The sequence below is a fragment of the Hermetia illucens genome, chromosome 7 (genome assembly GCF_905115235.1).
Source record: "Hermetia illucens chromosome 7, iHerIll2.2.curated.20191125, whole genome shotgun sequence".
Classification (NCBI taxonomy): domain Eukaryota; kingdom Metazoa; phylum Arthropoda; class Insecta; order Diptera; family Stratiomyidae; genus Hermetia; species Hermetia illucens.
In genome coordinates, this window is record NC_051855.1 from 3,576,438 (window position 1) to 3,604,197 (window position 27,760).

Sequence of the window (27,760 nt, forward strand, 5' to 3'; positions counted from 1 at the left end):
TTAATTTTTTAGTACTCTTTTTAATTGTATTCTCTTATCAAATATCACATTGTAAAAAATTACTACATATACAGAAGCTCACTTGACAAATGTTTTCATTTTTCACTATTACTTTTTATTTAGCTTTATACTGAAAATCATTTAATTAACAAAACGCATATTATCATCGACTCTACATTATATATATATACTTTTTACGCGCAATTTTACTAGTTCTTAGCATGTTCCTTCGTTCATCACTTAACAAGTTATGCATGTATTTCGTTACAATACCTGTTCTGTTCGAATATTATAAAATCAAGGTTTGAGAAGGAACACAAGAGATCCTGTTACAAAAGCAAATTAAATGAAGGAAATACGATGAGACAGGAATAAAATGATGCAAGGCAGATTACATGGAAACATATAAACTATAGGACACCGATTTTTCTTCTCGAGTTAATTTTAAATCTAATGTTAAAAGAAGTCGCTTACATTTATATTTACTCCTATTTTATTTTTTGCTAGTCTTTTTTGTTTGTAATTCCACGGTTTCTTGTTATAAATTATGTGCAATTAGATACAAACTTCTACATCTAACATGCAATTTCAAGGCTTTCGTTTCTTCTTTCTTTCCTAAAAGTAATATGTAATAATAAAAAACAAACCAACTATATTCGATCAGTAATCTCGAACTTTGCTTAAAATTCCTTAAAATAAATTGGACAAAAATATTTCATGGTTCTGTTTTCGTTTCTCTACCTGAACGTTACACAACAACGTAAATACTTCCTCTTTTCTTTGCTAATCTCAAAATAATAATATGCAAACACTAACTATTCTCGTTGCACCCTCTTTACTTTACAGTAGCTTGAAATTGATCACTCCCAACAAATATGAAAAGGTGAAGCCGATATTAGCGTTTCAGCGTCTGAAATTGCAAAAAAGCGAGACGTTGCGAGGGAAAACAAAAGGAAGACTGGGTTGGAACATCGGAAAATGAGGAGTTACGATAGGAATAGATTTTTATGAAAGTGGATTTCCAAATTTGTAGATTTCCGGATATTGAAGTTACCCAAATATACAAGAAATTGGGAATAAAGTCGATACTGGATAGACTAAAGTTAATGATTGATTCTCACGAATTATGATCCACGATTTGTAAAAGTTTTCCTGAATGAATTAACATCGTCGCTTACTTAGAGATCCTACAAAGTTAATAATAAGTTATGTGTACAAATTTCAGTGATACTGTTTTCGAGATTCCGCGACTACTAGCATATGTTCCCTTATAGCAAAGAACAAATTGTGATAGTTAAGTCGAAAATGCCAAAATACCATTTAAATGCGCAAAAAATGCTTCTCGTAATACAATGTATATATAATGTAAGCGTATACCCGGTACTATGGGGTAGATATGGCTCATAATTAGGTTTGCCATTACTTCTATCCTTTCAACATAATCCTCATAAAAACAAACAGAATTTAGGCTACCCCAAAACTATGCTCTGGTATATCAAAGGAAAATGAAGTAAAAGAAGAAAATTCGAAATTTGGGACTAGTTAATGTTAAACTATTAGATTTCACTAAATTCATAAAAAAAAATCTAAAAAAAAAACAAAGCTACAATCCTTCCACTCCTCCAATAGCTAGTGTAAAACTCTCAAAAGAAGGCTTTGTACTAACATTGTGAAATATTCGATTCAATAGAGAACAAAAAAAACTTGATTCTAAGCGAAAATAGCTCAAGCTTGACGTATGTATTTCTCGTGGCTGATCTACTACAAACGTGACAAACTCATTACTTTCACCATTATCATCATCTAGCTACGTTTGTCTTGTCGTTGTGGCTGATGATGTCGATGCAATTGTTTTTATATACAAGAGATCACTATTTCCAACATTTCCAGCAACAATACCAAGATTTCCACCATTCGTAGTAGCATGGCCATTGATAAGATCGGTTGCAGTTATTACGGCGGGTGATCCAGCTAATGCTGATGAATATGGGATATTAGCAATTTTGGCAGAATGAAAATTATGCGCAGACGACGGGTATTTAACACCTACACCGTTAACACCTCCACCAGAAACACCGCCTATAGACTCATGCAATTTCGGATAATATTTACTAATGACGCAAGACGAACTAATCCCCTGAGCTGTAGATTTACTATTTATTGCAGAATGACATACTAAATCTGATATATTGAGGGCTTTCGAGCTCGATGTTGTCAAATGATTTAAATTGCTATTACTTGAACTGTTGCAACAGCCGTTCATGGTAGGTAGACCATTGCCGTTGCTATCATCGTTTGTGTTGACGGGAAGATTGCAACTATTTAAATTGCTTGGAGTGTAACTAGAGTGAGATGTGGAGACTAATATGTGCTGTGACTGTAGGTGAGGGTGAGACACTTGATTGGGATGATGTTGTGAAAGCGTTTGACTGGACTGAGTTGATTGTTGTTGCTGTCTACTTGGAGTATTTGCTAAATTATTGGATGAATTCGCTACACTAGATGATACTAACATACTACTACTACTACAATTTGTTATAGCCGTTATTCCAATGCACATTGCTTTACTAGAATTATTACGGGATGTGTTATTACACTGATTCGAATTCAACAGCGAAGAAGTCATAGACGATCCGTTCAGAAGACTATTACTCCCATTCACGACTGATAGTTTAGTCAAGGCATGTGCCGTTGCATTATTTCCTCCTGCTATCCATCGATTCGATACACCGCCACTATTACTCCCACCGCCTCCAGTTGAGTTGTCTACCCCTGCATTGCTTGTTCCTGTACAGCCCGCACCATTGGTGCTACTGCCCGAAACTCCTCCATTGTTGATACTGCCACCACCACCATCACCCCCAGTCGACCCACCCGCACTTGACCCCGATGACTCAGCATTTGGAGGTCGGGGTAAACGTCTTCTTAGCCAGGAGTGTTTGAGAGCAGCAGCTGGTGTCATACGTTGCTCTGGATCCCATTCTAAACAACCGCGAAGAAAATTCAAAAACAGTGGATCGCTACATCCATCCAACGCCTTCACCAGATTTTTCGAACCTGGAGGTCCTCGCGGCTTACCACGCCGTGACTGACCGCCATTCAATACAATCGTTCCATCTTCGAGTGTGCGAGCAATGCAATATCTCGGATACCCTTTCGCATTAAAGAAATTGCGAACTCGTTTTGATTGATTCACGACATTTTGAGGGGGCATTCCTAACACTTCAATAATGCAAGCCAGTTGATCGGCTTCATCTTCGCCTGGAAAAAGTGCATGTCCTGATAATAGTTCGGCTAAAATGCAACCAAGCGACCACATATCAATAGCCATTCCATATTTTGCGCCTAGTATAACTTCGGGGGCACGATAAAAGCGAGACTGTATGTACGTATAGACGCGTTGAGTTTCATAACATGATGAGCCGAAATCGATAACCTGTTGGAAGAAATGGGAGAAGGTAGGTAGAATTTATATTTAAAAAATGGAAAGATTTCCTTTTCCATTTTGTCAAAAAAAAAAAAAATTGAGTTGCTAATAAATTTCATACATCTGTGTTTCATGAACCAGTTCTTCCTTTCATTGACTCCTGAACCACAAAAGAATATTAGTCTCCACAACGTGAACTTACCTTAATTCCCGACCGCCCTTGCTGCTTCAGAAGAACATTTTCCGGTTTCATGTCACAATGGATGATTTTATTCTTGTAGAGCGCATCGAGGCACTGAAGCAACGAATGTGCAAATTTACGTACCAGCTGCAGACTGAATCCGTTGAAGCCATTCTTCTTGATCAATTCATACAAATTAATATTGAGCAATTCGAAAGTGATGCACATGTGATTGCGAAAAGTAAAGTAGTCGTACATATGGATGATATTCATCGTGTTGTACTTGTCTTGTTTCCTTAGATGCTGCAGGATACGAATCTCCTCTTGAGCTTGCCGATGGAATCGTTTTTCGTTTCGTACCATTTTTAGTGCGACATGTTCATGCGTTTTGTGATCGTAGGCTTTGACGACTTGACCAAATGATCCTTTTCCGATGATTTTAAGCACCTCATAACGATACGCAACATGGTCATGTGGAATATGAATGTAGGAACCTTGTTCATTGTCATAGTCTGAATTATTAGGTCCAAATATTCCGGGTCGTTTCTTAGCATTCGCCCCGATAAAATAGATTTGGGGATAAGTAAGAATTTCATTCCGTTCATACGGTGTTAGTTTGTGCATATATAAAATCATGACCTGTTGCGGTGAAACCACCAGCGGTTTGGGCTTTTCATTTAATGCACTCTTTTGTTGGCCGGACATTATGATTTGATGATGAAACTGATGGTAGCCACTACTAGATCCAGCATGTACTAAACTATTTGTGTTGTTTGCAAGTGTTGTCGTTGCTGCATTATTACTATTAACTGCCACGTTGGTCGTCGACGGCGCCGATATTGCCGTTAGTCCTGCAGCGGTTGAAATACTTCCGCCCCCCGGTTGTGATGGAGTTGAAGTTGATGATTGGGATCCACCGCCTCCAGCAGCTAAACCCGATGATGAGGATAAATTCAATGAAATGGGAGCTGCAAGAAGAGAAAAAAAGGCAACTATTTAGTCATAAGGATAGAAGGAGAATATGAGAAATTGGAATTGTATTATGAACTGAAGTGATGCATATTTAACAGTGGCAAACTGTTGCACTTTCAATTTGATTTGTTGAGAGGGGCTTACATGCCAAGATAGAATCTGTTATGCTTTAGAAAGTGTTAGGGAAAAAAGAGCGCGAAGACGAGCAGCTGAAAGAAATAGCGCCGAAATACAAAGCATCCCCCTGAAGTTTCAAGACTTCGACCACAGAACATCTAATAAGCAGTACTCACATACAATGGACCGGACTTGCAAATGTATTTGGGAAGCTTATCCGTACACATGATAGGCCCTAAGCCACATGTAGATACTGCTAGACGTTAGGGCCTATGATATGTACAGGTAAGCCCATCATATGTACAGATAAGATACATTCACAAGTCCGGGAGCATTGAGTGTGGGTACTGCATATTAGACTGTGACCTCGACAGCGCGTCAGTAGTGGTAGTGTTCTGCAATGGGGGAGGGTTTACTAGTCAACAGTAAACGCACTCAAGCACAATCCCCTGTGGGCAATAGCATAGTGAAGATTGTGCTTCCGAAGGGTTTGGTGCATTGAAACTCTCTCCATTTGAGAGTATTACTTCCTGTGAAGTGTGTCCTATTCACATGTAGGGACTCAAAATGCAGTGATTTCACAAATCGACTGACACAATAGATGCTCCAGATACTGAAAAATATTATTAGGACAGTCTAGGAGAAGCATACCATATCTAATTTAATTTTGGAACGACCGCAAGGAGGTCGGCGATAAAGTGTGACGAAAGCATGAACAAAGTTCAAAAACATACAAACGCACCATTTAAGTGTTAGAAAAAAGTAGCTTGGTTCAACATGTTTTCACATTAAACAAGTCGAAATACCGGAAGCTCGCGCGTCAGATATAAAGGTTTTGTGTTCATCTTATGCCGTTATGCCGAGTAATTTCTTAAATGTGGAAATATACTATTATTAACTTTATTTGTGCAGATATCGAGACCGAATGTATTTTGAGGCGTAGATTTCATAGAGATACGCCACTGTGGTTTTTTTCAGATTTTTCGGTTGGGTAGGTTCTGTGAGTCATATTTTGAGTCCTCACTCCCCTATGTTTCACTCAATATTAACTACGGAAACGGCTTTGAAAAGTACTAATTGAGACCTTTTATTTGATACCCCACATGGCCACATTTTATGAAAAAAAATTTGCACCCTCCATTCACATGTATGGGGTGACAATCGGTCCAGCCGTTTCCGAATAAATCGGGTGTGGCAGACAGACAGACACCGCCTCGATTCTAATAAGGTTGTGTTTGACACAAAACTTTACAAATGGCGGAGGTTGCGTGTTCATCTTATGGGCGCAACTTTGTTTCCACATTTTTCCATTCGTTTAGCTAAAAATTCAAAATATTCCTTCATATATTTCCAAACTCCCGGACATATGGATACATATATTAAAGACATGATTATTACGATCATCATCCTCAAGAAACAGCCATTGACCCCTTACTGATGCGCGCAGTACATATATACATATTGATCATATGCATCGGAATATGCACATATTTCCACTTTAAACCGCGCCCGAAAGCATCAAACAATACCCCTGGTGAGAACTTAAATATACATACAGTGAGCAAAATGAAATCCGAGTATCGGTGTACGAAATACGTAAGTGTCCAGAAAGGAGATAAAAGGAGTTGTATGTGTTTTTTTTGTACAAGAACGCAACGAACAATCTGTTGAATACAAGGAAAACCAACGAAAAAAGATAAAATAAAACCCTCATAAGCGAAATTCAAAACCGGACAGGGCTACAAAATCGTAATACTGAAAATAAAAACTCAAAAAATTAGGTTGGAATTTTTCTCCATTATTCGAGAAGACGTTTCATCAAGTATTTTTTGCGGGAAATGGGTCCGTCCGCGATGCCTATCGTCCCACAGGTTCTCCCTAATATTTCAGTCCGAGAATTGTGAAGATGTGAATAGCTGCGAACAATTGAACATTACCACATGCATATTTATCATCCTTTATGTTTCGGGTGAAGTCTCAGCGTATCTTGAATGTTTGACAAATACCTAAGTTTTCTACGATGATATGCAGATTTTTTTAAAATATCAATTGTGCATATTCGCATTCATATTCCCCTTCACGAATACCACCTTATCAACGCCGTCCGCCCCGTCGCCATACGGAGTATCAGTCATTTTTTAAGGCTTTATCTGAAATTACAATCGTCTCTCACACGAGATTTACTTACTCCGCTGGAACTATCGCCACGAAATTTGATGAGGATATGTGGTCGGTGAACCTCTATAAGTGCAACGAGTTGAACCATTTTGCGCTGTGGTTTAAGGGGGACCTCCTTGATAAAGCTCAGGGGTGTGAGGACTTAAAATGCGTGCCCCAAAAAATTAAACAGGTCCCTGTTCTCAGAACTTATCCAACCGAAAAAAACTGAAAAAATCACAGTGATGTATCTATATAAAATGTAGGGCTCAAAATATCTGCTCAAATAAAGTTAATAATAGCATATTACTATATTTTAGAACTTTATCCAAAAACCATCTTAGAAGAACAAAGCTGGGATTGGTTTAAAGGACAAAGGAAAAGGAAAAGTTTAAAGGCAATCCAAATTTATTAACAAAGTTATAGAAGGTAAAAGCTTTCCATTTCACGAGAATTTATTGCACTCTAAGCCATGTATGAACTATCATCATATAAAGTTTGCTCATATAAATGGTGGTGTTTGGAGATATATCAAGGAATATTTTGAATTTCCAACTTCTGGTACTCCGACTTGTGTAAGTTTCTAAACGTCATTATTACGATTTCTGAGCCCTATTCCGATTTCAGTTGCCTAGAGAAATGGAATTTCGTTTGTTTTTGTTATTTTTTATTCGCTCTCAGCAAGAGCTTTATTTTATGGTTGTTCGTTAATTTTCTTTGCATTGTATTCAACAGACTACAGTCTACGTTCTTGCAAAAAAAGGCATTACACCGACAATTTCCTTTACTCTCTTTCTAAACACTTGTGCATCTTGTACGACGGTCTCCGCACTTCAATTTTGCTTAATGTACAATGTAATGTACGTTTCCCCTATATTTCACGCCATATCACGAGTTTCACGAAGTACTAATTGAGCACTTTCATTCGACACCTCACACGACCATATTCTGTTTAAAAAACGTGTAAAAATATTTCTTTGTGACCCCCACTTCATGTGAGCTCACTTTGTTGTGGTATTGGCGAATTGATATGGGATGATGACGTCATACACATTGTAAAGTGCACGAAATTCACTACAAATGGCAAGTTTCACCCCCCAATAACTTTGTTACTAATAGTCGGATTTTCTTCTAAATTGACCAAATTGTGCCTTATGTCGTCCTTTATACAAATGCAGTTCTAGCATGAACTTAAGGGGGTTTCCGGCTAAATTCCTAAAATATGCTAATGTACTATTATTAACTGGATGTATTTTGAGGCCTAGATTTCGTTCAGATACGCTGTAATTTTTTTCAGATTTTTCGGTTGGATAGGTTCTGAGAACGCGACCTATTACACTTTTTGTGGGTCGATATCATAAGTGGGGCCAGTTTCGAAAAATGCTAATCGAGCCCTTTCATTTGATATCCCACATGGCTACATTCAGTGAGAAAAAAATTGCACCCTCACAGATTTTCGTGACAATCGGACCAGCCGTTTCCAAATAAATCGGGTGTGGCAGACAGACAGACATCGAATTGAAAATGAAACATTGTAAACAAGCTGGGATACCGAGAGCTGGGCGCTTCAAGTTTAAAGGGCTTGTGTCCATCTTATATAAGAAATTCTATGTACGTTTTTACATTCGTTCATGTGTCCAAGACCTGAAGAAGGACATATATTGGGTCCGAAACACGTGTCTGCAATCCTTAAATAAAATCTATAGTTAAACACGAAGTGGTTGTTGGAAGTACCTGGTTTGCGCGGAAAGCGGTCCACAAACATACGTCGGCCTCTCCAGACGGGGCCACTTTCAACCAAATTGACCACGTGTTGATCGAACGCCGCCACCTCTCAGCCTTCATGAATGTCAGAACATATAGGGGGGCCAATATAGACTCGGATCACTATCTCGTTGGCATGGTGTTCCGAGCTCGAATAACAATACCACCTAGAATCCTCTCTGACAATCAGGTGAGAGTGAACACTGGAGCCATCCAAAACACAACCCTCCGCGACACCTATAAGAAGGAAATGGATGCCGCAATAACCGCAGTCAACAGAGGACCTGGAGATGAAGCATCAACAAATGATCTTCACAATCACCTGAAGAACGTTATCATGGATACGGCCATAAACATACTTGGCCCCAGCCGTAAAAGCAGTCGGAACGGCTGGTTTCACGATGAATGTAAGCTAGCAACGGAACGGAAGAATGCCGCATACCGAGTAATGTTGCATTCTCAAAGAACGCGGGCACGCGCAGAGACTTATCACGAACTCCGGTGAGCGGAGAAGCGACTTCACAGACGGAAAAAGCCTGGGAGAACCAACAAGTCTGTGAACTAGAAAAGTACAGGGAGCAACCGCACCAGGCACGGAAGTTTTACCAACAAGTCAGCAGGATGAAGCCTTATACACCTGGATGCTCATCCTGCCGAGACAAAGAGGGAAATTTGATTTCCGACAGAATGGGCATATTAGAGCAATGGGTTGAGTACTTTGATGAGCTACTATATATCTGTTCAAAAAAGAAAATTATAGCCCGCTTTTGCATATATAAATTCGACGTAGAATGATGTTACTCACAATATACGTGAGCGTTTACAGTTCCAGCCTTTCCACCAAATTTGGTGTCAATCGCTATAACCGATTTTAATAAGGTTTTGTTTTACACAAAATCTTAAGAAAGGAAACATAAATAATTAAATTAACATGTTTGAAATTTAGTACTCCATGTGGGAGCTTCTAATCCTTTTCTTATTGGTTTCAGTTTCTTGAGATCATATTTCTTGGGTGTATTTTGTCATCCCTATTGTATAAAGGCTTTAAATTGTTTTGTCTTTGGACTTATCTTTGCAACTTTCATTTTATGGTTCATCTTGTGCATCATGTGATTTTTGTATGCATTATTGTGTTTTGTTTTCAGATTTTTTTGTTCGGTGGGTTCTGAGAACGAGGCTTGTTACACTTTTTGGGTTACACATTTTGAGCCCTCACTCCTCTGTTTCAGCCAGTATCAAAAATATTATCAATTTCAAAAAATACTAACTGCGCCATACCCCACATGACCATATTCGGCGAACGAAATTTTACACCCCCCTTTCGCAAGTATGGGGAGTCCCTCCTCAAACTCAACACAAAATGGTGCCACTTAGTATATGTAAAGGAATTCACAGGTCGCACCTTTTGACCAAATTTCGTGACAATTGGTTTAGCCGTTCCCAAGTAAATCGGATGTGATAGACATCGAAACAATTTTAATAAGGTTTTGTGTTACACAAAACCTCGAAAAAGTGTAGCCAAACTCTAGAACAAACACTTTAGACATTGCTGAAAATATCAAGAAAAGCTTTCAGAAGACTGTTTGCAGTGATACTGCCTCTATAATTTTAAAGAAAGTGGCTATCGTTCACACGGAAAAAGCCCATTATATCACATGCTAACAGGAAAAGACGAATTGGCTTTGTTAAGGAGCACGTTAAAAAGCCAGCGAAGTGCTGGAAAAACATATTTTTTCCGGACTAGAGTAAATTTTGTATTTTTGGGATACCGTACCCACTGTGAAATGGTAAGTATATAAAACTTTATCGTGTCAACAATAGACAAAAGAATATATTCGGATATGCCAATTTGAAGCAAAGTGCTGAAAAATTGAATCTGGAAAATGGGTTCATGTTCCAGCAGGACAACGACCCAAAGCATACTGTGGCAATTGTTAAGCTTTGGCTGTTACCTAATGCTCCGCGTTAGGTTAATACATCCCTACATTCTCCACTTATGCTCACTTATTAGAGTCTAGGATTTGAAACCGCAATATTTCATCCAAAGAAATGCTTAAGGACATAATCAGGAATGGACCAATATAACGTCTTAAGAGACAACAAAGTTAATAAATTCTATTCCTACGAGCTTAGCGAAAGTTATGAAACGCAAAGGATATCCAACTGTTATTAATTAATGATAACTAAGAAAACAAGAAACATTTTCTGAAGAATTTTTTATGTACAGTTGCGAAAAAAATAGCAGTGTAGGCTTGATATTAATTTTAATCGTAATATTTTTACTAGTAAATATTTATTTTTGTTTTCAATTGTACGAGATGTATATGTACCCTTCCCTTGCTGTGAACTACCGCCCCATTTATCTTCTCTCCTCTTGCTCCAAAATCCTAGAAAGATACGTCAACGACTGGTTGACCGCGCACTTCGGTCACCTCATTGTCAAAGAGCAGCATGGTTTCGTGAAACATAGATCAACGGCTTCAAATCTTCTGGTCTTTACCAACTTTGTTGCTAAACGCTGGAATTCACGACAGGAGGTACATGCTGTTTATACTGATTTCTCCAAAGCCTTTGACACCGTTGACCATAACATTCTCCTCTCTAAACTTTCTTCGCTAGACTTCCCTCCCTCAGTCATCTCCTGGCTTTCCTCCTATCTCTCATACCGTTCCTGCAAAGTTTCTTTTCATGGTCACTCATCTGGTTCTTTCTCTCCTTCCTCTGGTGTTCCCCAAGGCTCTACACTTGGCCCCCTACTCTTCCTGTTTTTTATCAATGACCTCGCCTCCATCCACACCTGTCCGTATTTGCTTTACGCAGACGACCTTAAATTGTTTGCCTCTGTTTCGTCTCCATTGGACTGTGCTCTCTTACAATCTTGATAATTTAGCCCGTTGGTATTCGGTCAACAAGCTAACACTGAATGTCAACAAATGCCACTGGATGCGCTATTCCCTGAAACCCTCCCTATCATACTTTTCCTATTCTCTCAGTGGTCAACCCCTTTCACTACTGACCTCCTTCAAAGACCTGGGTGTAATAATCGACGATAAACTTCGTTTCAATTCCCACTTCGTTGACATCATCAATAGAGCTTCCAAAATGTCTGGTTGTATGCTGCGTTCCTCGTCCGAATTTACCTCAACCCAGCTCTCCTTAACACTCTTCAATTCCCTTTCTAAAATGTTAGATATTGCCTTCTGTTTGTAGTTAAGTCTAAAATTGATAGACGAGTAGCTTACTCCAAACTACAACTTTATTTTATTATGTATATATATATATTTCGGGAGGAACTTACTCCCTTGATCAGTACAAAGCTACAAGCAAATTCCCTTGTCAAAAACATCCTTGAATATTGCTGTGTAGTCTGGTCCCCCTACCGCATCCGTGACAGCCGCGCTCTTGAAGCTGTACAACGCAAATTCACCCGGTCCCTCTTTTATAAAAAAGAACCTTCCACGGGTTGATTATCCGTCACGACTCCGCACCCTCAATCTCCCCTCCCTACAGCAACGCCGTATCTTTCTTGATATAATATGTGTACTCTTTTCAAACTCTGCAATGGTCTGATGGACTGCTCCGGATATTATTTATTATATTATATTACTTTCCGTATCGCCTCGTCTCATAACACACGTAATGCGGACATTTTTGATGTACCCTTCGCCGAGCTCGAGATTTACTTTCACTCTCCGATCCCGTGGTTTTGCCGGTCCTACAATGCCCTACAGCTTAGTTCCTTTGACTCTATGTCCCTCTCTAGCTTTAAGCGCAAAATATGCCATTTACTTGCTCCTCCCTCTGAGGACAATATGTAATAAGAAATTTGCTTTCTGTGTATTTTCCTCATTAAATTAATAAATAAATATATTGAGTGTCTACTTTGTAGAAAATTGAAAAGTGTCAGCAATCAATCAAACGGTTTCTAAGAAATGGCATTTTAAATGATTACGTTTGATTTTCCGGGCGAAGTATTAAGGGTATTCTGCGGTTTAAATTTATAGTTCGCCCACAAAATATAGTTTTAATGAAAATGTAAGAATATTTTGTTGATTTTGTATATTTTTGAATTAAAAAATATTATGATTATTACAATGGTGGGACGTGGAAACCACTGCACCCCGGAGGAAAGGAAAACCATAAAAAAAAAACATGATAAAAAAAATGAAAAAAGGATTAGGAAATCCGGGGTCCTTTGCAGTGTTCAGCAAAAATGATTGCAAATGCACTCAAATTCCAAAGTAAGTCTGAAACTCGAGGTAGGATGCGGGCAGTTGTTAGTCAGGCGGTTTGCCCGTTGTAAAGGAAACCTCTCATAGGGGCAACCCAGCTAAAAGACTAACTTGATGTAGCAGCTATGGTTCAAATCGAAATCCGAGAAAAGTATCTCTACTCAGTAAAAGGCAAGTAATGGCACGTTTGCAGTTCGCCAAAACCCATTTAAGTTGGGAGACTGAGAAATAGAGAAACATTTTATTGTCTAATGAGTCCAAGATTGTCTTGAATGGTAGCAAAGCGTCTCATAGCTACGTAAGATGCCCACGCCATTCCGTCTTTGGCCCCAAATATACTGTAAAAACAGTAAAGCACGGCGGTTGAAGCATGATGGTGTGGACTTGCTATTCATTCTATGGTGTAGGCCCCAATATATTGGATAAAAGCAATCTTTATAAAGACATAGTGACAGAGTGTGAATTTATCCCATTAGTACATAACACATATATTATGTGAGAATGTCCACTTTCGGGTAATACTGACATTAGATATCTTGAATTACCAAAGAAGTGACAACTTTCACCTATTATAACTTCGTTAGTAATAATCCACCAAACTTGGTAGGATCAAGCTGCTGCAAACTTAAGGGGGGTTCTGCAACCAATTACTGAAAATTATAGTAATATACTATTATTTTTATTCGAAGAGATATCGGTATCGAAGGTATTTCGGTGCCTAGCCACCATATAGTGGCAGCCTCTTGATTTTTTTTAGATTTTTCGGTTAAGCAGTTCCTGAGAATGGCCCCGTTAAATAAATCATCACTTTCGACCCCCCGAACTCCCCGCCTTTCCAACAAATGTCAAAACTACTAATTTTGGAAAGTACTAACCGAGACCTTTCATTTGATAAACCACATGACTATATTTGGTGAAAAAAAATTTACACCCTCCTTAAAATCGACCTAACAGGATGTAACTTACTGTACGCGTGAGTATTCTCAGTTCCCACCTTCCCACCAAATTTGGTGTCAATCGCTGCTACAGTCTCCAAGAAAAATGCGTGTGACGGACAGACAGATAGTAAACCGATTTGAATAAGGTTTTGATTTACACAAAACCTTAAAAATTGAAATCTGGGCACCGTCGTACGAAATACATTGGTTTTCAGAAAGGGAGTAAATGGCATTATAGGTGTACTGTTTTTTTACAAGAAAAATCTGTTGGATACAATGCAAAGAAAATTAACGAAAAAGGATCAAATAAAAACTGCTAAGGGCGAATCACAATCGAAACTCCAATTTCCTAAGCAAAATTGGAATCCAGGCAAAACTAAAAAGATTGTAATACTTGGCAACTCAATCAAGTCGGAGTACTAGAAAGCTGCACCCTTTGAGTGAAAAGGTTTTGCGTTTATCTTGCATGAGAAACTTGACTTTGCACGTTTTTCCGCTCGTATACAGCTAAAAATTCAAAATATTTTTTGATATGCCTCCAAACTCCAATTCCATTGTTCATATGAGTACCCGGCGTTGGTAAGGTGGTATTCGTGAAGAGGAATGTGCATGTGAACAAGTACATCGAAATTGCTGCTTTTTTTTTGTGAAAACAAATGAACCTCCAAGAGACACATGTGCAAATATGACAGCTAGTGACTAGCAGTTTGTGAGATAGAGCATTTTGAGTCAAGCAAGTTTTGTTCGAAGAAAATGGATAAAAATTGGAATTTCATGTGTTAATAAAGCATTGGTTTTTGGCGAAAAAAAATCTGTTGAAGCCAAGCCTGAGTTTGATAAAATTATTCGGACTTTGCACCAGAAAAATTAACGGTTGAGAAGTGGTTTGTCAAGTTTAAACAAGGCGAAATTGACTATCTTGAGGAGGAAAAACCTTCAACACCGTATATTACAAATCGCAAAAAACGGCCCCATCTGAAGAAAAAGAAAGTGGTGTTTCATCAAGACAACGCACACCCACAAATCAATGCATTCTCCAGATCTGGCCCAGTGACTTTTTCCTGTTCTCATATCTCTAGACAATGTTCGCTGGAAACAAGTTTAACGCCGATGAAAAGTTAATCGCCGAAACTGAGGCCTATTTTGAAGTTAATGACAAATCGTGCTATAAAAATGATATCGAGAAATTGTTTTGACCGCTATAATCATTGTATCGCCCTCGAAGACATATATTGAATAATAAACTTTTTAGCCTACATGATCAATGTAAATGACCCATTTATGACCCCCTTACTCCATTTCGCAATCAGCTTCAAAACTAACATAAGACCCGATTTGGAAAGTACTAATTGGGAACTTTTATTCGATACTCGACCATATTCAGTGAAGCAAAATTCTTCTTCTTTGTTCCAGTCTGGGGCTTTTATTTCTCTTCATAATATTACAATGACCCGTGTCAACACTGCGTAAGTCTTTGGCTGTATATGCCCAATCCCTCAAAGACCAAAGGAGTAAGTGCACCAACCGCCCACACAAGCTTTCAGAAGGGACAGGAGAAGAAGTTAAGAATTTTATTCATTCTCATTACAGCTTTAAAAAATCAAAAAAATTTTACTTTTCAGAGGAGCTGAACATAGCTAAGTTTCATGTTACATACATCGAAAAAAAAATCCACATTTTCCTCTATCATCAAACAGTTTTCATGAAATCTTCAACTCCAAATTTAATATTGCCTTTGGATATCCAAGAAAGCTACCAAACCGAAAAATCTCAAAAAAAAATCAAGAGTCCGCTACTATACAGTGCCTAGACTCCGAAATACCCTACATACCGGTATCTGTCGAAATAAGGTTAATAATATATTATATACCCGTACGTTCATCCTAGTACCACGAAGTCACATAGGCTATAATATCGAGCATGATCCTACCAAGTTTGGTGGAAATCACACTATTATTAACAAAGTTATAATAGTTTAAAGTTGTCGCTTCTTTGCAAATTCAAGACTTTGAATATCAATATCACTTGAAAGTGGATATTTTTACACAATATATGCATATATTACGTGCTAGATTCGAATGGGACAAATACATACTCAAATACCTTGTTTTATGTCCTATTTATGTTACATTAAGTTGTTGTCTAAGCATATAAAATCGATTGCTTTCCGACCTAGTCGAAAGTCATTAACATCGGAAAAAACTGTTACGCAAGATTATGATTCGTAAAAAAGTACGTCGAATTTAGTGTCAAAGGCTGGGCCGCCGTATTCTATGATTCGGATAATCAAAATTTATACTCTTGTCAACAAAAGCGATTCGTCATATTCGACTGCCTTTTGCAAAACGTTAGGACGTCAATACTAAGTACTGGAGATCAAACATCGAGGGGTACAGCCTATTTTTTTTCGTGATGCAGTTGTCCCAATCTCTAAGATAGTGGGTGTAATGACTGCAGCCAAATACTGTAGTTTATTATTGCATCTATGCTACAATAATATGAATCTTTCCACTCCAATGACGAGCCGAAAACAACGTACACGTCCTTCAATGGCCTGTATAATCCCTAACTTGCATCACATCGAACATCTCTGAGAAAGATTAGGGAACACAATTTTACATTTACAACTAACCTATACACCGCCAATGAGTAGGAGTGGGCGGGACTTCTCACGGAGCCGATTTTGTGGCTTGTTGTTTCTTTTTTCAGCCCTGTCGTGCAGTTATTATTACCAAACGAAACGCAACAAATGATTGAAGTTTTAATTCGAATACTTATTATTTTTTTTTGATTTAGGTTAAAGTTATTAGTCAAAATTCGATGGTTCGGTGATCAAACGGTAGTATAGGTCCCAGGGCGAAGTGTGGATTGATACCCTCGATGGAGCATAAAACCTGGGGAACCCCTGCTGAACCAACATCAACTGCTCTACAACCAAACCCTATCTCTTCCTTCACGTGCAGACCGCTGAGAGTTCCTCCTTAACGAAACGCTGCCGACTTTACAACGACGAACCTTGCAACGGCAACGTAATAACGATTTGTGCATTTTCTCTTAGAAGGTGCGCTCCCGGCACAAACCGAATGCTGCTGAGCAGCTAGCCGACACCCTGTCCCAATATAGGGATGATGTAACAGGAAGTAGGAAATGCGTTGGACAGGCACCGGTTTCTTGGAAAAGCCACTACACCATATATTATAGCGGCCATCCAGTAAATTATGTTCTCGGAGTAGGGCCGGAGTAGGCGGTTATAGTGGCCATCCAGTAAACCATGTACTCGAAGTAGGTTTCGTAGTCAGCCAAAAAATTAAACCTGCTGTTATCGGATTTGAAAACATGAGCGAGCGGCTATGCACTCTGCGGTTGCGAAGCAAATTTAGAAATATAAGCCTCATTAACATTCATGCCCTACAGAGGAGACAGCAGATTTCGAGAAGGATACCCTCTAAGAGGCAGTAGAACTAACCCGCGAAGCCTGTCCCAAAATCATACTTGGGGATATTAATAGCCAAGTAGGGACCGAGGCGATACGTTGGCTCCCATAACTTACATCAAAATACAAATGATAAAGGACTGCGGATTATTTAATTAGCAGTGTCACACGAAATGGTTGTTGGAAGATGGTTTGCGCGGAAAGCGGTCCACAAACAAACGCGGGCTTCTCCAGACGCGACCACTTTAAACTAAATTGACCACGTGCTGGCTCGGATCACTATCTCGTTGGCATGGTGCTCCAAGCTCGAATACAAACTACACCCAGAATGCCCTCTCACAATCAGGTGAGAATTAACACTGAAGCCATCCACAGCACAGCCCTCCGTAACACCTATAAGGGGAATAGATGCCGCAATAACCGCAATGAACAGCCGCCAAAAAAAAGTCGAAACGGCGATGAATGTAAGCTAGCAACGGAACGGAAGAATGCTGGATACTGAGTAATGTTGCATTCTCAAAGAATGCGGGCGCGTGCCGACTTATCACGAACACCTGCGAGCAGAGAAGCGACTTCACATGCGGAAGAAGGATGTCTGGGAGAACCAACCGGTCTGTGAACTCGAAAAGTACAGGGAGCAACCGCACCAGACACGAAAGTTTTACCACCAAGTCAGCAGGATGAAAGCTTACACACCTCGATGCTCATCCTGCCGAGACAAAGTGGAAAATCTAAGGGAGATACCACACAGTGTAGCAATTATAGAGGTATTACGTTGCCGAGTACCACCTCCGCTATCTTGCCAGGTCGGTTAGCCCCCATACGCCCAGAACATCATTGGCCCATATCAAAGAGGCTTCACTCCAGGCAAATCAGTAACAGATCAGATTTTCTCTGAGCGGTAAGCGATGGAAAAACAGTTGGAATATGGACATCCGTTTCACCATCTTTTCATCGACTTTAAAGCCGCCTATGACAGCATAACCAAGGTAAAACTGTACACGGCCATAAGAGAATTCGGTATCCCGACGAAATTGATAAGACTGACTAGACTGACCCTAATCAAAGTGCGAGGCCCGATAAAAGCAGCAGGAGCACTTTCACTTTAAGACCATTCGACATCAGCAGTGGTCTAAGACGGGGGTGAGGATGCCCTATCATGCGTCCTCTTTAACCTGACCCTGGAAAAAGTGATCCGTGATGCAGAGGTAAATGCGAGGAGAACAATTCACAGTCCACCCAACTACTGGCCTATGCCACTGCTCAATCGGTAATAATAAAGATAGGAGACTACAACTTTGAGACCGTCGATAATTTCTCCTATCTAGGGTCGGAAATCACAACCGATAACATCTACGACGATGGAATCCACGCACGGTTGTTGGCAGCCAATATAGCCTATTTCAGCTTACAGAAACTGTTCCGCTCGAACCATCTCACCATAGGGTTAAAGCTCTTACTGCACAAGACTATGATCTCGACAGTCCTCATGTATTCCTCGGAAACTTGGGTTCTTAGGAAGAAAAATTGCGAACTCCTGGCCGTGTTCGAGAGAAAAATCCTACGAAGAATTTTGAATCCGTACGGATGAGGATGATCCAGCCCGAAAAGTCTATAAGGGTAATATATATGGTTGACAAAGAAGACGAAGCAGACCCTGCCTGAGATGAAATGATGGCGTAGGCCAGGATGCCAGGCAGCTTTTAGGGATATTAAATTGATGGACCGCTGCGCAAACCGGAATGTCTGGAGTTCCTTAAGGCAGGCCTAGACCGGATGCCGGTGGTTGCGCCTTTGATGATGATGAACACAGTTATTTTCCGCCCAAAATATTGACAAAAAGTCAAGTTTATTACGGTTTTTTTTCTAAACTTCAAATTACACACCTTATCTACATAAAATATACTATAAAATCATATATAAACACATGATATAAAGATTACAGTTACATTCGTTCCTGAACAAAAAAAAATCTTTAAAAACTTTGAGCACTTTTTTTTCGTCACTGTATAATAATAGTAATAATCGTTGGCGCAACAATCCAAATGGATCAGGGCTTTCAAGTGCGTTAGAGCACTTCATTCAAGACCGTAAGGGTACACTACAGATCACTGTAGGAGGCAATGTGGTCAGCATTGCGCTCGCCCAAGATTATTACCCTGATTTGACTCAGGTACTCATTCACAGATGAGTCGACTGTATATCCATCTTAATTGCAGAATGGACACTACCTGGAAAATTCATTAGTGTACATATACGTATGTCTGCCTAGAATAATTGATACTCATATACAAATAACTAACAAGTCGGAAAGATTGGCAGTTCAGGTATGAAAAGTTTTGTCCAATTTTTACGCAAGAATATTTGGGTATATGATTTATACATAGCTCGTAGTGTATATACATCCGGTGAATATACCTGACATTCAGTCCAATGTGATACTGATATTTTATCTCTTGGGGAGTAACATGTAACTGAAGGAAGCAATTTTAACTTACTATAACTTTCTTGATAACAGTAGGATCTAAATCCTTATTACTATATCTTATGGATCTAGGATGAAATTAATGGAGATCCGCAGTAAATTTTCAAAACAATTATCTACTATTATTGACTTAATTTGAGCAGGTATCTCAGCGGAGAATACTTTGAGGCTTAGATACTATGTGCATAGATCACCGTAATTTCTTGCAGACTTTGCGGTAGCATGATCCCTGACAACGGATCCTTAACGCAATAAACACTTTTCGCCCCCTCACTCCTTGCCTTCGTAAACAATGTCAAACTAATACCGACGTTGAAAAGTACTAACCGAGACCTACAATTTGATGCCCTACATGGCTATATTTGGTGAAAATTTTGAGGCCAGGAGAAAAGAGAGGTAATGCAAGAAGGAGAAAGGAAGTGAAAATTGAGCCGAGAGAAGTGGAATAGAGCCGAAAACCCTACCTCAGAGGCCTCGAATATCAATAAATCATACGTTAACCGTTGGTCCTTGATTTCTGACATGAAGAATTATTTCTGGACAACATGGAAAAAGAAGTCTTGTACCAACTGATGCGAACTATTAAGTGGAAATTTTCGCAAGGAAACTTGCAAATTGGGGACATTGTCATGCTGAAGGTTGAGTTAACGCCACCTGCATGCTTGCCTTTGGCCAAGGTCATCGACGTTCATCTCTGTAGGTCAGGCTTAATTAGGGTTGTCAGGTTAGGTCCGTACATAGACTGCGGGTGACCACTAGACGCGTCAAAAATTGTACGGGTGACTTCTATACAAACATCAACTGTAATCTCTATTATAAGTTCAATTTATTTCGTTAATATTTAATATGCTGCATTTTTTGCAAATGTAACATATTCTAATATTTTTTTTTGTGTAATATAGAAGTCACATATTTAACCAATGTAAACCACTCAAAAATTTCTCATTTTCGATTTTCATTTGTTTTATAAGAAATAATAGCGGCATAGGAAAATTTTAAAAGTGCCTGGCATTTTATTTTAGCACAACCTATTGTCTGTGAAAATTTCGCCGAGTGTGCAAGTTTTAAAAGTGTTTTGTTTTAATTGAAAGTTACAAAACCATAATTTTAAGTAAAAAATCAAACAAAAGAATCAGAATGGGGTGCAAGAAAAGTTCTACGGAGATAGAAAGTGTTCAAAACGCGATTAAACACTCAGAAGAAAGTAAAAATGATGCAAATTTGAAAATGCAAGACGTTGTTGGCCAAGAAACACCACAGAAAGAGAATATTCTCTAATTGTAAATCATACGACCCTTTCGCCACCTCCACTCAAATAAAGGCCGCAATGCAAGGTTATGATATAAAAATTTCTACTAGAACCATCAGACAGCGGCCGAAGAACAACCTCAGAGGTAAAAAAACACCACATGGTAACCAGAAAAACGGCTAGCATTCGTCACTCTCTTCTCTCCTTTTGGGATTTAGTGATTTGCAGTGACGAACCAAAGTTCAACTTTTGCGGCCTGGTCGCAGAACTTTTATGCGATGGAGCTAGGCTTATTGTTACCCTACCATACATGACACATTTCAAAGGCAAATTTTCTGCAAGACAACGCGCCATATTCTAAGCCGCGATTTTTACAGAAAGGGTTCAAGGATGAGGCCGTATCAATCATGGACTGGCCTGTACAAAGCCTGGGTTTAAATCTAAGAGAAAATGGATAGGCAATAATTAAACGGCGAGTTATGACACTGAAATGGACCACTGCAACAATTTGAGCCGACAGCCAGTAGGACTGAAAACAGATCGCCAAGAGCATACATGTGCGAAAACTTGTGGTCTCTATGCAACGACTATGTTTGGTTGTAATTTCACAAAAAGGATATCCAACAAATAATCAAGTAAACAACATACATTTTCATATATTTCCATGTTTTTTTTTCTTCAAGTTTATCAAATATTTTTCTCTCAGGTGCGTTGCCAGCTTGGCGCAGCTTTTTCTACCTCTGTATTAGAAGCAATTTAGTTTCCAAAATGAAGTTAGAATATCAATAAAACCAGTCGGAATACCGGAAACTCGGCGCTTCAGATAAAAGGTTCTGTGTTCATCTTCTGTGAGCAACTCTCTATGCAGGATTTTAAGTTCGTACATAGCTAAGAATACAAAATATTCCGCAATATTTTTGTATAAGATACACATTGGCACATACATACCATGGACCGCGCCGTTCATATAAGTTCACTTTATATGATGATGACGTCATACATGTTTTAGGGTGCAATAAATTTAGCTGAAATCCGAAACTTTGACCCTCTATAACTTTGTCAATAATACTTGGATTGCCTTCAAATTTTTCAGAATGATGTCCTATATTACCGCCTATGCTGCAGCAATTTTGTATTTTTGCGATGAGCTTAAGGGGCGGGGGTCGTTTTCCGGTAAATTTCTAAAACATGGTAATATACTATTATTAACTTTATTTGTGCAGATACCGGAATGGGATGTATTTTGAGACCCAGCTTTCATATAGATGCATCACTGATTTTTTAAAATTTTTCAGTTGAATAGGTTCTGAGAACGAGACCTGTTTCACTTTTTGGGGCACAGATTTTGAATATCTCCACTATGTTTTACCTACTACCACAAATAAGACCTGTTTCAGTAAGTACTATTCGAGCCCTTTGATAACCCACATGACCATGTTCTATGAAAAAAAAAAAATTACGATGGCCCGGAGGTGATTAACGTGCATATACTCCACCAAGGGGTGAATATATGATCAACAAAAACGAACCGACTAATGTGTGGCAAAAAATAGCAAGAGGAAAAAAACCAGAAGGTTCATCGGCAGGCAGGCTAATTAAGAGGTGCATATTATAATTTTGTTCGAGTGTTAAAAGCCGTTCATGAAACACCTACAATAACGAGAGCAGTATCTTCAACAAAGAAATGTTCGATTTGGGAATCTGGGACAACGACGACTGAAAAGATAATTCTGAAGGTCATCACCCACGGGAAAGATGACTCTTGTGCTTTGAGACGAAAGAAGCTGAAAATAAGATGATAATTAACCACCTCTCGACCATCGTACAGTCAAACGAATATAGATGCAACTTACCGACAGATGATTGCGATATTTGTGATGAATTTATTGCTGCTCCCGCTGCCATTAAGCTTACAGCTGCTGCTGCAGCGGCACTAGTTGCATTACTTTGATTTAAATTAGCTCGCGGCACTTGATGTGATTGCTGGTGATGCGGATGATGGTGTTGCTGAATATGTTGTTCATCTACTACACCAGCACTGTTACTACTATTCACACTATTACCATCATTTACACCAATGTTATTGCTATTATTTACACCGTTCAATACGATTAGGTCGTTTAAATTGTTGTGCGACTGGTGCTGAGAACTATGATAATGCAACTGATGGGACACTTGTTGGTGATGATTGGAAGATACTGCTGATGTTGGCGGTATGCTACCGACCATTGTATTACAACTAATACTATCGACAATTGAAGTATTGTTACAATTCCTAATACTATTATCATTCAAAACATGTGGCAGTATATGACGCGATAAACTACTTATCTTATTATTTTGATTAGTTGTAATGTCTGGTGCACTGTTCCTTGAGGAGGAGGCTGCAGTCCCCGTAGAAAGCAATGGCTCGTTTGCCAAGTGATCATCAATTATTTTCAAGTTGCTCGACGAACTGCAGTTCAGCTGCAAAGGATGCTGGAATTTGGTATTTAATACAATATTTTGATTGAGGAGCTGATCCTTTATCGCTGAGGATTTCGCACCGCCACTGCCAGTTCTTGTTGGTTGAATCGATCTGATGTCGATGCTGCAATTAGATGACGAGGAAGTATTGTACATTACGTGGCAATCGTGCTTGGGTCGATTGCTGCAGCAGTCAGCCGGCGGGTGCCAGTGATCCAAGTGGCAAGACAATCGCTGGTGGCTGCTAACATCGGACTTGTGTGCTGGCAGGTGTGAAGGTACGTGCTGTAGACTCGAGGTACTCTGCGTGTGGGTGATCTGCTCTGAAGATCCCCAAGTTCCAGTTGTTGCCGACCTGGCCAAATTTTCGACGTCAAGTGAACGTCTTGATAGTGATGATGCCGTTGATGAGCCGGATGATCGCCGTCCAGATCGTGCCGGAGGGAAAACTCTATTGTTCGTGGTGCTGGAGAATTCCGTAACTTCTGGTAAATTTGAGATGGATAGCGGCTGGAAAGATTCGATCGGCAAGGCGGCAGAGAAGTTGAAATTCGATACCGATGTAGATGATAGTAAGGAAGGTTTGTAAAAAGTCGGCTTCTCTCCAATTGAGAACTTTTGAAAAGGGAACAGCCGCAATGCAGATAAAGACTTCGAGTTCTCCCTTGCTTCTTGGCCCTGACTTGATCCCTGTGGCGGTTTTTGATAGTGGTATTGCCGGCTTGAACGTTTGATGTATTCTTTTTGCTCTTTCGTGTGCTTGTGGACCCTAGCACCGTAAAAGTCATCGAACAAAGATGAACTCACTTGTAACTCCTTGCGCAATAAAGATCCAGAATTCACGTCGGACTCACAATGATTGTTACTATTATTATTGCTCGTGAACTGATTGCAAATTGAATTATTGTATTGACTATAGTAGTAGCCGGTTAGGTCCAAATTAGGGGCGTAGTCCAAACTACAATTCGTGCATTTTTTCTTGTTGCTGTCATTATTCGGATCACCAAGGACTGAGGCGGTGAACGAGTTGAGAGAGGTGGAGGATTGTGATGAAGACGTGGATTCGCCCGCAGTGGAACTTTCTGAACTGGAACCAGAAGTAGACGACGAACTGTGGTGATTGTGCTGCGCCTCTCGTTCGTTACGGTGTTTATCCCTGAAGTTCTGATAGGACCGCCGGCCACAAATGCCATTCAGTACACTGAACCCGAAGAAGTTTCGGGTGAAAGAGTTCAAGCTTAACGTTTTGCCGCCACTGCTCCCTTTCGAGCTATGGCCTGCATTACTGTCGCCTCTCAAGTCTTCCGCGCTACTCTGACCCCGGTCAACTTTACTTTTCTTAATGTTTCGGCCGGTATCGTCACTTATTATTCGAATACAGTGATCCTTACGCAAATGAAACTGAGTTCGTTTGCTATCCGAAGGCTGGTCCGCAGGCAAGTTCAAGGTGCCACTGGAAGGATTACTTGGGTCGGAGTTTCTCGGATGCTTCTCCACTTGCCGATTTGTGAGCGTTTTCTTGTCGGGGTAAATGAAAAGGATCTGATCGACTTGATTAAGTCGATATTTGATCAGACCTAAGTTCTCGCCGGGACTGTTCTTGTTACCGTTCTCGCATTCAATGTTGTTTGCTGCCGTATCTATTCTTCGATCGTCGCTTAGGCCGCTGCTGAGTTTACTAGTTCCATTACTTTTTTTGTTTATGTTCAAATTGGGCTGCTTAAGTTCCTCCGTGAACTGATTTCGCGCGTAGTTCATTGCAATTGCTGGCGAACACGAAAGCAGTTATGCTCATCGTTTCGTGACAGCGCCATTTCGTCGACTGCCCCAAAACACTTTTAGATATCAAGGCCAACGCAACGCTGCATCCAGTCAATAAATGTTTACTGAAACGGAAAAGTTACGGTTAGTAGGATAAACTAGGTCCAGCGGAAAAGCGAGAGATCAGAAAGGTGCTAAATTCAGGATAATTCGTTCGGGGCAACACGCCAATCGCATAAGGATAGACGACAAATCACAGCGAAAAAAGGCTCATCCATGACTTGGGAGTTTCCGCTATTCTTATTGCCAACAACCGACAAATTAATACTTTGGAGCAGGTAGCCGCTGCAGTGACTTCTTTCTCCTCAGTCTTCCCTTGCATTACGGATGAAACCTATTGAATCGGAGGCACGTTTAATTCAAAACTTTCACAACTTTCGGCCCTAAGTTGAACAAATGCCACAATACGTAGAACAAGCGAAAAACTCAGCTGTTGGAGCGCAGCACCACCACCAACAACAATGCCTCCCAGCGAAGGAAGCCACAAGCAGCCTGCCAACCTGCTCGTTCTGAACGATTTCCAGACAAAAACTCTGCTCGACCACCGGACGTGGACTCCGCACTAGCAGTTGACTTGAAATTGAGCCGGAAGCTACTGCGCAATCTCTTACCGTATCCACGAAACCGACAGTCAGTCAGAAATAACTTCCAACTTCCAGATGCGAAATATCCTTCAAAAGAAAATACACCTCGATTTCTCGCTCTATTCGCCCTACTGTTGAGTCAACTACTAGGTCGTGTTCCGAAATTTTATTACGGACCCCCGTTTGACCAATAGATGGCGCTAGCCCCACAAGATGCATTCCGAACCGACCCAATCGAAAACAAGGTAACTTTGGCTCGCGAAAGCGAACGATGACAGCGGCGGGATTCGACCGTCAGGGCAAGGGCTGTCCAACCGGCCTCGACAGCTCTTTATTTTATAAGCGATATTGCCGCCCGCTTTGATGGCCACAGCCAACACTCCGTAGCACTCTACCACGGTTAGTTTTAACCCGGTTGCCTGTCACCGAATGGTGGGCCGGGACACTTTAAATACTCACAACACTGAACTGGTTCGTGATCGGTGCGACCGGAGCTAGTCGTCACGGGCCCGCTCACTGAAACAACGCACGGGTCCGGACCGCGTCGCGGCCGGACGGGAGAATTCCGGTAAGTAGACGGAGAGAGCTGATCGGATCCTTTTGCTGTCACTTGTTCACAGAAAAGCGCACGAGAAACTGGACAAGTCGCAATGCAATGGTGCGCGACACTCCCTCTGACAAGCCCACGGCACGAAAACAATGGTTTCAAACAGGAATAATTGCGACCGAGAAAGAGAGAAACTCATAAAATTCCGACCAAACAGCAACGACTCAATCGTGGCATGGCTGGAACCGAATCGACAAGAAGACTGTTCCGTTGCCAGTCGTGCCGGACGGTACTGCACCTGACAGCTGTCCTTTTCTAGAGACGATCTGTGTCGCTAGTCGCGCCACCACAATGCTTATAGCCAAAATACATTAAATGCATGCGTTCGTGCAAACGAGGGAAGCTCCGACCATTACGCAGCTTTAATATACAATAAAGATTTCAGGTCGGCGAAGTTCGCTCCACGTCCCAAGGTTCGTTCTGATGATAGATTACGGCGTTTATAATTTGACCGCAGCTGATTTGAATGAATTTTGTTTTGGGAACCGGTTCGTAGGTCTGTCGATTTCAATCATAAAAATTGAATTTAAACATCGGCATTTAATTGTAGGTTTTTTATGACATTAATATGTACCCAGGTCGATTGTTCGCAAGTAAAATCACGGCATTGCACTTAGTCTTCAAGTTTTTGCAATTAGCATATGCATTTTCCTATACTTTATGTTGTGGAACTTATTAAATTTAATGTTACTAAGAGTACAGAAACCGCCGGTTTATATTCAGTTTTTATGTACGGAATCGAAGAAATTAATGCAAGGGACATCTATAATCACTACTTGCAATTAAAATTAAGCCTTCTGAAGTTCAAAAACGAATTCATTCAAATAAATTACATTCAAAAGTAACTTGCAAATTACGTGAACTGTTAACTAACTGTCATCCATCTTGTATGGGAAAAGTTCAATTTTCCGAACTTTTCAGCCTGACGCATTGCGAGTCGGATTCACTAGCGGAAATTCCTTAGACGTTCGCGAGGTTCGGGGACATTTAGGTCGTCATGAGCTGAGTGTCGTTTGGCGCTCGAACTAACCACCCTCTATAAACTATTCCCAAATATCAATAAGTCACGTAGGCACTTTATTCACGGGCTGTAAAAATAAGTCAGTTAACAACCATCCATAAAATGTATCCCAAATAGGATAATGTTTCAAGTAAGAACACATGTACTTAGTCACATAGGCGCTTTTAGTCACGACTTGTAAACATGAATTCAATCATAAGCAGGATCTACGCATGACTAATAAAGCAGAATATATAAATAGGGACTTGCACTCTTCAGTTTTAGCATATAGAATAGGGATGCTAGGATGCGGAACCATATATTCAT

At 40.1% G+C, this 27,760-nt stretch overlaps 1 protein-coding gene across 4 annotated transcripts; it reads right to left on the reverse strand.

Moving 5' to 3' along the window:
- Nucleotides 1-27,175, reverse strand: LOC119660708 (serine-rich adhesin for platelets-like). 4 transcript variants are annotated; one of them, XM_038069340.1, is made up of 4 exons: nt 26,286-27,175; nt 22,809-25,307; nt 3,630-4,576; nt 1-3,436 (listed from the first exon to the last, which is right to left on the reverse strand). In XM_038069340.1, exons 2-4 carry the CDS (start codon nt 25,177-25,179, stop codon nt 1,808-1,810), a joined length of 4,947 nt encoding a protein of 1,648 aa, XP_037925268.1. In that variant the 5' UTR covers nt 25,180-25,307; nt 26,286-27,175; the 3' UTR covers nt 1-1,807. The 4 variants fall into 4 exon arrangements, with proteins under 4 accessions (XP_037925268.1, XP_037925269.1, XP_037925270.1 ...); XM_038069341.1 differs by lacking the exon at nt 26,286-27,175 and adding an exon at nt 25,854-26,279; XM_038069342.1 differs by lacking the exon at nt 26,286-27,175 and adding an exon at nt 25,511-25,840.
- Nucleotides 27,176-27,760: the final 585 nt, after the last annotated feature.